General features: G+C 40.9%; 1 protein-coding gene across 1 annotated transcript in view; it reads left to right on the top strand.

Moving 5' to 3' along the window:
• The first annotated feature begins 1,011 nt into the window (after nt 1-1,011).
• Nucleotides 1,012-11,794, top strand: part of mrps5 (mitochondrial ribosomal protein S5) — a 37,875-nt gene continuing 27,092 nt past the window's right edge. Inside the window, exons 1-5 of the mRNA XM_049600130.1 lie at nt 1,012-1,098; nt 2,152-2,304; nt 6,730-6,855; nt 7,342-7,455; nt 8,949-9,068. Coding sequence (XP_049456087.1) covers nt 1,050-1,098; nt 2,152-2,304; nt 6,730-6,855; nt 7,342-7,455; nt 8,949-9,068 — 562 coding nt within the window. The 5' untranslated portion in view covers nt 1,012-1,049. The remainder of the gene's footprint in view (nt 1,099-2,151; nt 2,305-6,729; nt 6,856-7,341; nt 7,456-8,948; nt 9,069-11,794) is intronic.

The following is an 11,794-nucleotide window of genomic DNA, read 5'->3' as shown; positions in this document are numbered from 1 at the left end:
ATACAGATGTTGATGTGTGTCCCCGACTCTTATTCTGTCAGACTGTGCCAGCAGTAACAGCAGCAGTGTTTTACAGAGGAACAGGATGTGATGTTCTGTGTTGTTTTACAGATGGAAGAATTTTTCCTACAGGGCTCTCCGACAGAAAGGGGATTCTTGCTCAAGGTTAGGAATAAAAATTGTGCTTTGGCTAAATATAAATATCAATTTCTGTCAGAAAGGGCTGTCTGGGAAAAAGTAAAAACCTCCCTCATGTGCCCGTTCAACGGGAAATGGCAACAAGGAAGAGAAAGTTAATGAAGATGGAGGAGGAGGTCAAGAATGAGAAGGATATTTGCTTTGTTGTGTTTTCACAACAGTCTAGTCTATTATATTTTATTCACAAAATCCAAAGAGTCACAATAAAGTTGACATCACTGGTTTTGGGTAATTTAAAAATTTCATTCCTCAAATATTTTTATTAAGTAAAGTCAGTTATTTATGATTATATTTTTCTCTACTGTATTAACACCATCTTTATTATTATTGTTATTAATTCTAATTATATGTATATATAATTATTATTATAATTATATGTTGTTGCACTTTTTTATTCTTTTATTTAAAAATATGCTCTAGAATTTAATGATTAATTAATTTTTTTTAGTTATTTATAATTAAAGTTCATTATTTATTTTAGCCTTCGTTGTGATAGTATTATAATAATACTATATAATATTAATTAATAATAATATTATTATATTATAATATTAATATATAATAATATTATAATAATAATATTATTATTTTATACAGTCTATGAATAATACACAAAACAATAACTGGTACACAAACTGCACAAAGTACTACCAAAAAAGACGAAGAAGAAGAAGAAGACATAAAAAATATATTTTAAAAAATAGGCCTACATAATACGCTATGTGAACATTTAAATAATAACAAACGAAAAAGAAAATTCAGAACCTTGGTATTTCTATAATCTTCCTCCATTTTTCAACAGGCATAGTTTAGACGCCTTGTTGTCCATTGAAGGACCCCTCAATTCCAACATGGCGGCGTCCATAAGGTTGTGCTGTGCCCTCCGCATCACCATCGGAGGTGAATTATTTCTCCTTTCTCTTCCTTCACAGCTTCATTTAAACAGCTCAGTGTGTATATAGGAGTTTATTTACCTTATTTATGTTTACAAGTGACTGTTTGGTTACAGTCAGCTGTGTTTACTGACCCGGGACGAGCCTGTATTTGCTGCAGGGCTGTCACAATGAGGCACCTCTAGAATATAATGTTAATGTCAGAGCAGTCAGAAGGATGTTTTACATGCAGTTAAGAATAAGATTTCAGTCTTTAAAGTAAGTTATACATCAGTGTTGATTAAAGTCGTTGTCATCCTTGAAGATAAAAGCAAATGATCCCCAGATAGTTTAGAAACGGTGCGTGTGTTTCCCTCACCAAAGTTCATTCGAAATTTTGTCGATTTAAAGTCATCCTGCTGTTAGTAAAAGTAAACGGCGTTGAAAAGGTAATAAAAGACTAGTTATGCTATAGTTGAGTTTGTGCTTTAATTCGGCACACTTCAAGCTACGATAGCACATTGTTTAAGAGAAATATCAGCCTTTAACAAGCATTACTTTTCTCACTGTCTCCCTCTTCTGTATTGTGTTAATGGGTAGAAAGATGTGGGAGCCAATGGAGAAACCTGGGAGGCTGCTCATGCTGCTTATCTTTTATTCTTTTAAATGAAAAGTCAAATTCAGCATTGTGTGTGTTATAACAGTCTGATCCTTTCATATATTGTTATATTTTTTAGATTGAAGTACCAGCACATTGGTCAAGCATGATGTTTGCGGTTGTTAGAGCACTTATAAGACAACAAATAAGACTAAGACATCAATAATATTACAATGATTTAAAAAAAATGTTAAGAGCCAAGAAAAATAGTGTGTACAGACGCAAAAACAGAACAAAAGGAAATAAAACAAAGTACAAATCAGGCATTAAAGGGGAAAGCTTTCATATTAAAACAGTTGTGATGAGTGTATTGATAGCTGTGTTTTTACTTGGTGCTATGCACATAATGCAGTTTTAATACATGCTCCTTTGGTTAATCTCTCTCTCTCTCTCTCTCTCTCTGTCTCTCTGTCTGTCTTTCAGGTGCAGCACCGCTCCGTACATTAGGGGGTGTCGCTCAGGTATCCCAGTTGGCGAGCCGAGCCTCAGCTGTCTCTCTCCAAAGACACCCTGTAGTCCCCCTGCTCCCTGCGACAGCATGGCAGCAAACCAGGCACGGCAGCTTCTTCAACAAGTGTAAGTTTATGACGTTGTAGCTATAACATCATAGTTGGTCAGTCATGGCCTAAACCCACTATCCTTTCACCATTTTTATTTTACACAGTCACTTGACACAGAAAAGCAGTTGGCAATGTATCCTTTATTGCAAAAATGGTTTTGTTGTTCCTCTAGTAATTTGGCCCAGTTTAGTTCACAGTGCATGAAAATTATTTTTGGTTTGACATTGACATAAATGCACCCTTTATGCTGATATAAAAACATAATATGTTTCTCATATCAAAATGATGACCCCATATCATTCCCCATATTCCACAACTACCCGTCACAGGTAATGTTGCTCCATCCCCCCTCTCTTTTTTTAAAATTTCTCTTTTGTGTTTCCTGATTGTAATAGTCCCACTTAGCCAGATCTATCTTCACAGCACTGCGTCAGTCTTAGAGAAAGGTCAGCAAGAACACATTATTGTTCTGTTACAGGGGAAAATGCTCGGGCCTGTTTGTATTTCTTTAAACCAGTAACCGTCATTTTGGGTGGTGCTAACCCCAGGATGCAGTAATGGTGCCCTTGTGAAATAGTCAGTGCGTTTTTGGCTTAGTCCAACTGAACCTGGACTTTTAAATGCACGTGAACAGCTTAGTCCGACTGACATTGGACTATCCGTAGCTAGACTAATTGAAAATTGAACTATTGCTGCATGTTTCCACTTAGTCCGACTGGAGCCACACTCTGCGTTCTGCGCATGCTCCACTTTTTCTTTCACGGACTTTCATCCAGAAGATGAAGGAGAGTGCGGTAACTCCTGGAAAAACAAACAAACAAACAAACACCATGGTGACCGGGAAACTACATTCATGCTCCGATAAATAAAGGAGCCAAACATTTTGAAGTTCGTCGGGTCAACCAGAACTAGTTCAATACGCACTATATTAAACAGGACACGGCACCACCTATTGAGGCAGAGTCAGACGTACTTGGTCAGAAATTCCGTTTTCTCTTCTGCATGTATACTCAGACAAGACGAGAAGTCCGACTTGACTGATTAGCCAAACCATGAGCTTAGCTCGACTACTGCATGCATGTGAACGTACTGACTAACTGGATGGAGCTTATTTTGGTGGAACATTTGCACTTGTGGAGACGAGCACTGTCAATGAAATGTCTCCGCAAAAGAAAACATCACAATAAACGGTAACAGACGTATGTCGACCGTGTGATTCAACTTTTACGGATTAAAAAAACCCTGCAAACATTATTTGATAATCGGTGCCCTCGAGGTGAAGCCTGACTACAGTTCAGAAAACGGATCAACGTCAGGCATGAGAGTCCTGCTACATGGTGTGGGGCTTTTCTGAGCTGCGTTCACAAGTTGTTTAATTTGTTGTAGAGCTTTACAACAGTTCATTGAGAGATCAAAGCAGGCGTGTCTTATTGCACGATCCAAATCTTCAAGACCTGCCATTTTCAGGATGTGTGGTTGCTAGCTTTGAGGTTGTTGCAGCTCCCTGTAGCAAAGGGGAATTTGAAAATGGTAACCTGCAGACAGCAGAAGGGTGGTGAAGAATGCCGGCCTGAATTGTGTGTGTGCGTGACAAGTTTTGCATACTTTCAACCTGAGGCTGTTATTCATGGTTTTGGCTAGAAGCTTTAGTTTCACTGAAAGAAAATCTTAACCTTCTGAAACCTGAGCAAATTGGCTTGGTTTTTGGTTCAAAATGACAATGCCCACATGGACGAAGCCAGGTCTGTAATAAAATAGTTTTTCCAGTCTGGTTTGGAAGAACTTTTCCGGCCTGCACAGAGTCCTGACCCCATCAGACAGCTTTATGATGAACTAGACCACGACCGTAAGTCAGACCTTATCACCCGATATCAGTGCCTGACCTCACGAAAGCTCTCGTGGCCGAATGGGAGCCAGGTTCCTAAATCTGGAGCAAAGTCTTCACAGAAGGAGCGGAGGCTGTTACAGCAGCGTATTCATTTCCATTGTTTTGAAATGAAACGTTCAACAGCCACATAAGGACGTGCTGTCAGGGTGTCCACATTCTGCTGGCCGTGTAGGTTTTGTTGGATGATTTTCTCATCAGCAGATGCAGGTGCATGTGAGCAGAGCTTGTTTGGACAACATGTCAGTTTGATGACAGTCTTTTAAATGGGCATTTATGGAGCTGTCATACATTCTGTCTCTCTCTCTCCCTTGTTTTCTCAGTCTGTCCCTAACTCCTCTGTTTTCTGTCTTATTCATTTACAGTCACTGCCTCGCTGTTTCTCAGACAATTTGATGCTTTGTGTCTGTCAACATGTCTCACTCACACACAAACACACACAAACACACACAAACACACATTTCAAACACCAACAACCTGTCACTTTTTAATTGACTCTGTATCTGAGCTCATATTTCACCACCAAGAGTCGTTAAATATTTACACTCAGCAGAGTTTTGGTTGTCTCAATTTACTTTTATTGTGCAGTGTGTTTTTTTACTGATGTGCGGCGTCTTAATCTGTGGATATACTGCAGGTGCTAAAGTGAGCCTGCTGTACTGTAGATCCACTTTAGGTGCCGGGCCTTTGCAAACACTAAGAGTTTATTGTATTTTAATTACAGTCCCAAGGCTATCCCATATGTCACCTGTTGGACATCTTTATTCCTGGCCTTTACAGCCCCCAGAGTCCATACATCCTCAGACCAGCTGGCTTTAATGGGACGCCTAAATTCAGCTGCATTATGCCTCAGGAATCACGTTCATAGGAAGTTGGACTGTGGAGTGTTCTGGCTTAAAGAGTGGAGCTAAACTCACTCATGTGAAGGTGTAGCAGCTGAGAAACAGACATCCTGATGACATTAGCCTAGTCGAATTTTTGAGATTTGTAATGGGAATTTTAAAAAAAAATCCCTCTCTTTACAAGAATGTACAAAATGACAAATTTAGCAAATAAGCAGCTGCCACTCTTGTCTCATAGATCTCATTTAATTGAAGTAATTTAGGGCTACAACTAACGATTATTGTCGTTGACGCTTAATCTGCTGATTATTTTCTCCTTAAGTCAATGAATTGTTTGTTGAAAAGATAAAAATTGCCAATAACAATATGACAGAGAGCAAGGTGATGCCTTTGAAGGTCTTGTTTTGTCCAACCAGCGATCCAAAACCCAAAAATATTATGTCTGGTATAATGTACGACCAAGGAAAGCAGTGAGTGTTTTCTTGAAAAACAATTTAAACAAAGTCAAAGTTGCAAAATGAAACATAAATGTATAAAATTGATCAACTGATTTATTTATTATTGCAGCTCTACAGTAATTAGGATTATGTGGCTGTGATCTATTGACGTTAAAATTCAAAAAATGGCACATTTACTGTAAAACGAATGAACGTCTGTCTCAATTAGAAGCCTGTTTTTTTTCAGATGTCTAAAACCAGGTTGTTGGCTACCTCATATTATGTGTCAGTTCCTCGATTAACCTGTAATTTATTCGTATTCCTTTAGTCTGTAAGGGTCTTCAGATCAAAAGAATCAAAAGGGTTTGTTATAAAAATTAGTCCAAGTTATGAGTATTGTTTTAACAGGATAAAGTGGTGTTGTGTCAACATGCCAGGTGCCGTAATTATCTCTCTCTGTGATGCTCTGTCTGTCGGAGCTAGAGCAAAATAATGATTCATAATTGTTATATTATCTCAAGCCTAATTATTAAACAAGTAATATTCATAGTGGTTTAAATTTTTGTCTGTAAAATCTTTGCTGATTATCAGTGTTGTGTGAAAGGCTGTGGTTTCAGTGACTAAAGCAAATAATAGCTCAGGATATTAATTGAAGTTTTACAGTATTGTAAAAGGTAAAATCATGATACAGATAAAAATTTCTGCTTTACTAAGTCGGGTTATGAAAAATAATGGACGAAGTTATCATGGCACTATCTTGGATTTTTGGAGCAAGAAGAACATTTGAACGAGAGGGCGAAGCTGTGGAGGAGCGAGGGGTGGATCTGAATGAGAGCCCGAGGACGATATCCCCAGATAACCTGTCGCTCAGAGCGGCCACACCCTTAATCATGTATTATTTAATGAAATGAAAGTGAGTGAGTAATGTAAAATTCCACCCTGCATATAGTTGTCATGAACGGGGAAATTAGGTATAGAGACCAAAACCGTTTTGGCTGTAAACATATCTGTTTCTGCTGTGAAGTTGAGCTGTTTAACATGGGGGACACACTCTTGGAGCCAGCCTCAAGTGGCCATTAGAGGAACTGCAGTCATCAGCACGTCTGCGTTGGACTCATTTTTTAGCCCCTGATGTTGCCGATTGTTGTGAATGTGCAGTTTGACTTTATAAATCATTCTTCTCTGTAGTTTTTCAGTTCTTTGATGCCCTTTGTTTGAGCTGAGAGCTAAGCTACAGCACTGCTTGCTGATGAAGTAATTGTATTGTGTGTTTACAGTGACGGCTGAGCAGTTGTGGAAGGGCGTGTTGGCGGAGTCAGGTGCAGGAGCCAGGAAGGGCCGAGGGAAGAGAACCAAACGCAAAGTGAAGCGAGACCTGAACAAAGGACAGATCATTGGAGAAGGTGAGACATTCATTTGTGGTGCATTTGTTTCTGTCTTTCTGTTTCTGCAGCACTGATGGACATGACACACTAGAATATTCATTAGTTAAAGTTAATAATTACACCGCTCTACTAGGGAGAGGAATTACCCTTCATTCACTCTGTCTGTCCTCTTTCTCCTGTTTTCACTTTTCTTTAAAGAGGCACTATCAGTCTTCATTCAGTCTGTGTCCTAGTCGTGTCAGCCCGTCTCTCCTCTCCTCTGCTTTCACTTTAACTAAATATCTGCAGTTTATCTTTAAAGATCCCCACTCATCTGTCTTTTAAAGTGGAAAGCTTATAAGAAATGCCTTAAATGTATTTGTTAGATGTTTGCAAACCAAATATGGCGCTCAGTTCAAATTAATGCTGTGATGCTCTTTCAGTTCTACACATACAAACAGACAGATGTGATATATATTTTTCTTTTCCTCACTCTCTTTCTCTGTCCATGTCTTCATCCCACAGGTCGTGGTGGTTTTCTGTGGCCTGGTCTAAACGCTCCGGTGGTGAAAGATGGGAATTTGCTGAGTGTGAGTCGAAGAGGCGAGAGCGAGCAGCAGGAGGTGCAAGCCGAACTAGGTACAGAGACAGAATGCACTGAAGACGTAACAGCACACTTCTGAACATACATGATAAATGCCAATATCAGTGCACTTACTGCTACAGAAACACAACAGACCTGTTTGAATTTAGAAACATGTTCGCTCATTAGAAACTGCGACGAGTTTAGGGACGCATTATTATAGATCCCACTGTGTGGACTAGAGATGATGTTCGTAAAATCATAGCATGCATGAATTCCCACAAAAAAAAAGTCCACAGCTCCACATCCAAGGGTATGTGGACACTGAAGGAAAGGCGACAAAGGGCCTTCGGCCGTGGGCATCAACCCCACCGACTCCCTGCTCTCCCTCTGGTTCTCTTGCGGAGGAGCAGAGTACAGCCTGTGTCAGTGGGGCTTTCCCGAGGCTGTTTTGGGGCTGTGGGATAGAGCCAGGCAGGTGAGAGTCAAACCAGGGCCCAAGGAACATGCTGGAGAACCAGAGGGAAGGTGGGAGGTCTGCCGGGTCCATGCCCAAGGCTAAGTGCCTGCTGTCAGCTCTCCTTCAGTGTCCTCACACCCCAGGATGTGGAGCATCCAACAGGCTCTTCTTACCTGTTGCCTCTTGGGATGGCTGTGGCTCAGAGGTAGAGCAGGTAGTCCACTAATTGGAAGACTGGAGCTCCGATCCCTGGCTCCTCCAGTCCACATGTGGAAGTATCCTTGGGCAAGATATTGAACCCCAAATTGCTCCCTATGGCTGTTCCATCTGTGTGTGAGAGTATGTGAATGGTTACTGAGTAGCAGGCAGCACCATGTATGGTAGCCTCGGCCACCAGTGTGTGAATGGATGAATGTGACATAGTGAAAAAAGCACTTTGAGTGGTCGGACGACTATAAAGGCGCTATACAAGTGCACTTTATTTTTCCATAACTCTCCTGCCCCGGTAAAGCCTCCAGATTTTTTACCAACTAAACATACATGAGTCATATAAGAGTTTATAAACCACAATGTTTTGTGTTAACTACCCGCATGGACAACTGATGACACAACGACCAATCACAGCACAGCAAAACTGAGCGTCCCTCTCCCACCCCTCCCAAATATCCATTCCAGCATCATTTACCAGCTTGCGGTCTTCTACTTTCCCTTTACTGGCACATTGCAGCATATCTCTGCTGTAACCGCCACCTGTTGATCAGTGGCAAAGGGTGAAACATTGGTGTCACTCACGTGCACACGCATGTGTGTCCTCAAGATAAACAAAACAGCTCCATAACTCTTGGAGAGGTGGGAAACTCCGCGGGGAACCTTTAATTTTGAGAACCAGAAGCACCGACAGCACCATCGGTGTGAGACAGACGCTGCCAAATTGTCTCCACTGTGATCTCATTTGTTAAAAGTAATTACACAGTTGACTTGACAATGACAGATCGCACCTTTGATGTTTATCATGTGGTGCTCTTTGAAATGGCCCCTGTGTGCTCTCATGGCGTCAGTGCTAAACATGTTGGTTGTGTCTTTGTGCAGCGCGTCAGAGGGATGAGTGGGATAGGAAGAGGAAGATGAAGGTGAAGAGGGAAAGAGGATGGACGGGAAACTCCTGGGGGGGCCTCAGCCTGGGCCCCCCTGACCCTGGACCCAACGGAGGTAAAGTAACACTCACACAGTGTAGAAACAGAAGTATTGTGTGTGTACATGTGTGTGTTTGCAACACTTCAGTCAGATTCATATGTCTCAGTCCAGTCGTAGATGACTGTAGTGAGTGTGAGAGAGAGAGAGAGGCAGTGACAGGCCAGTACGGTGGCTCATTAGGACTGATGAAGATGAGAATGTGACCAAAGTGTCAAGTGGGACAATTTCCTAATTTAGAAAGACATCTCTCTCTCTTGCTGCATGGAAGTCTCTTTCTTTTCACTGTCGCACTTTCTCTCTTTCTCCCCCAGAACTCTCCTTCTCTCTCTTTTCTACTATCTCGATTTTTTTTTAAATTCCCCTTCCTCGACTCTCTGCCCCCTTTTTCTCCTCTTTGTCCGTCCCTTTCTATCTCTTTTGTCATTGTGTCTGTTCCCTTTCAGTGTTACCCTGAGTCTTTCTCTCCTTCTGCCCCTCAACCTATTTTTTCTCTCCTCCGTCACGTCCTCTATTTATCCCTGTCCTCCCACACACTTGTGTCTTTTTCTCTTCTCAGTTCTTGGACAGGAAACCTAAATGACCGTACTGTTTCTCTGCCATATTTAAGATGTCATATTTTAGAATCCAATTATTGGATGGGTTGCATTTTATAGACATCTGACTTTTGATCTAGTGTCACCATAAATTAAAATGCCCTTTTATCCAATACGTTGGATACAAACTTATCTTATAAACTTATTAGCTAATTAACTAACATTAGAATGCTAACACGTTAAAACAACGGGTTGAACTTGGTAAACACTAGACCTGCTGAACATGGACATGCCAGTGTGTAGCCTTACAGAGCTGTTAGCATGACTGTAGACTCTTGGTCGTCTTTTTTTAACTTCACTGCAGAACAATAAGTCATGTGAGTTTGGCTAATGAGTTTGCAGATACATACATGGTTGGCATTCACTTCAATCTTTATTTTCTTTTTAAATACTGTATTTTATGGGTGGGATTCACGATAGGACCCACAATACAATATTATCACAAACTTAGGTCGTGATATGATATTATTTGCGGTATTGCGGTACAATATATTGTGATATATCACCTTTTTTCCCAACTGCAAATAATTTCCCCAGGAGGAAAACTTTGTCAACATCAGTTTTACTTTGTAAGATAAAGTTTTCACTCTGTTCATGTGACTTTAATCATTTTTATTGCAGCAAAATGTGATGCAAAGTAGACAGGCTGACCAATGGCATCATAAAACCTGTCAGAAATGCTGCAGACACCTGACAAACTGAACTGCTGGCAGATTTAACAGCCTCTCTGAGGCCAGATTAAACACATGAGTGAAATACTTCACATGCTAGTGTCCCACTAACTGAATGGCAAGCGTTGTCTGTTACAACGGCAATCCCCCATTCTTGTGCTGCATTTTACAGGAGGTCTGCAATCTTTGCTCCGGTGTGACTCTCGTGTACTGCTCAAGTTTGGAGAAGAGAAGTGAAGCTCTCTCAGTTAGTTAAGTTAAAAAAAAGTCTTAAAATGTTGAGAAAGGAAATGCTCTTACACCTATATTAGTATTTAAACAGAAAATCACAACTGTACACCTTCTAAGTTCACATTTTTCTCTTTTGCCAGTTTAAGATGAGCTTGATTACCTTGTTATCTCATCGTAAAATTCACTTCATTCAGACTTGACAGAAACAAAACTCACCAAAAACATCTTGGTTTGTCTTTCTACTGTTTCAACAATCAAAATAAATACCTTAATTCACCAAATAAGATGCGAGAATATGCTGGTTCAGCACCTAGTCTCTCTCTGCAGTCCCTTAACGAGGACCTATTATACTCATTTTCGGGCCTTTGTATTTGACTCCTATAGAGCAGCTACACACGATTACCTGCACACAAAGCTTTGTAGATCTTCAGGACACTGTGCCTCTCGCTGCACTGCTTCCTTGTATTTCTTGCATCCCGCGAAAACGGTCTGTGTAATTTACTTCACCCCCCGGCCCTCGCCTCCCGCCGAGCCCACTCCGCTGTGATTGGTCACACTCCCGAGGACTTCCGAAGGGCTGCCGAGCGCTGCCGGCATGCCTGGGCATGTCCATATAAGTAAGTCTGGCACGCGTTAATGTCACACGGACTACACTGTTTAAAAAAAGACTGTAAAGCACAGCGTGCAGAGCCATCCAAAACAGCTTGCAGCCTCACTTCCAAAAGCACGAACCTCATTATTTGCCATGTTGGCATCGATTAACACAAGTATGCAACATTGTAACAACATTTATAGGTCAGAAAAGAGGAAAAGCATAATAGTTCTCCTTTAACGTTATCCCCACCACCCACAGTCGCCATCTTCCTCAGCTCAGCTTCCTCTTCCACCAGTAGACTGACCTCTAGTGGCGCATGATGTACACTACAATACATTGCTTTAATACTGCTTCTCCAGATCAGCTAAATAAGAAGAGCAGCATCTGTATTGAAAGTGAAAGTCATACCTTCAGGATTTCAAAATACTGTGGTACACCGTAATCCTGTGACACCACCTCAGTCAACCTGTGAGTTCGTCTGAGTGTGATTTAGTAAGAACAAACAGTCAACCTTTTTCACTGTGACTCATGATGGCAGGAAAATCCATATAGCCCTCGGCTGTTATGTGGTAGAAAAAAAATATAGTATTGAAAAGAAGCGTATCGACACTGCAGAGATCCATCCCCATCTTTTCAGGGCTTATATCAGAG

Source organism: Epinephelus fuscoguttatus, linkage group LG16 (genome assembly GCF_011397635.1).
Source record: "Epinephelus fuscoguttatus linkage group LG16, E.fuscoguttatus.final_Chr_v1".
NCBI lineage: Eukaryota > Metazoa > Chordata > Actinopteri > Perciformes > Serranidae > Epinephelus > Epinephelus fuscoguttatus.
The sequence above is the reverse complement of the archived record's forward strand: the minus strand, read 5'-3'. Positions and strand labels throughout refer to the sequence as shown.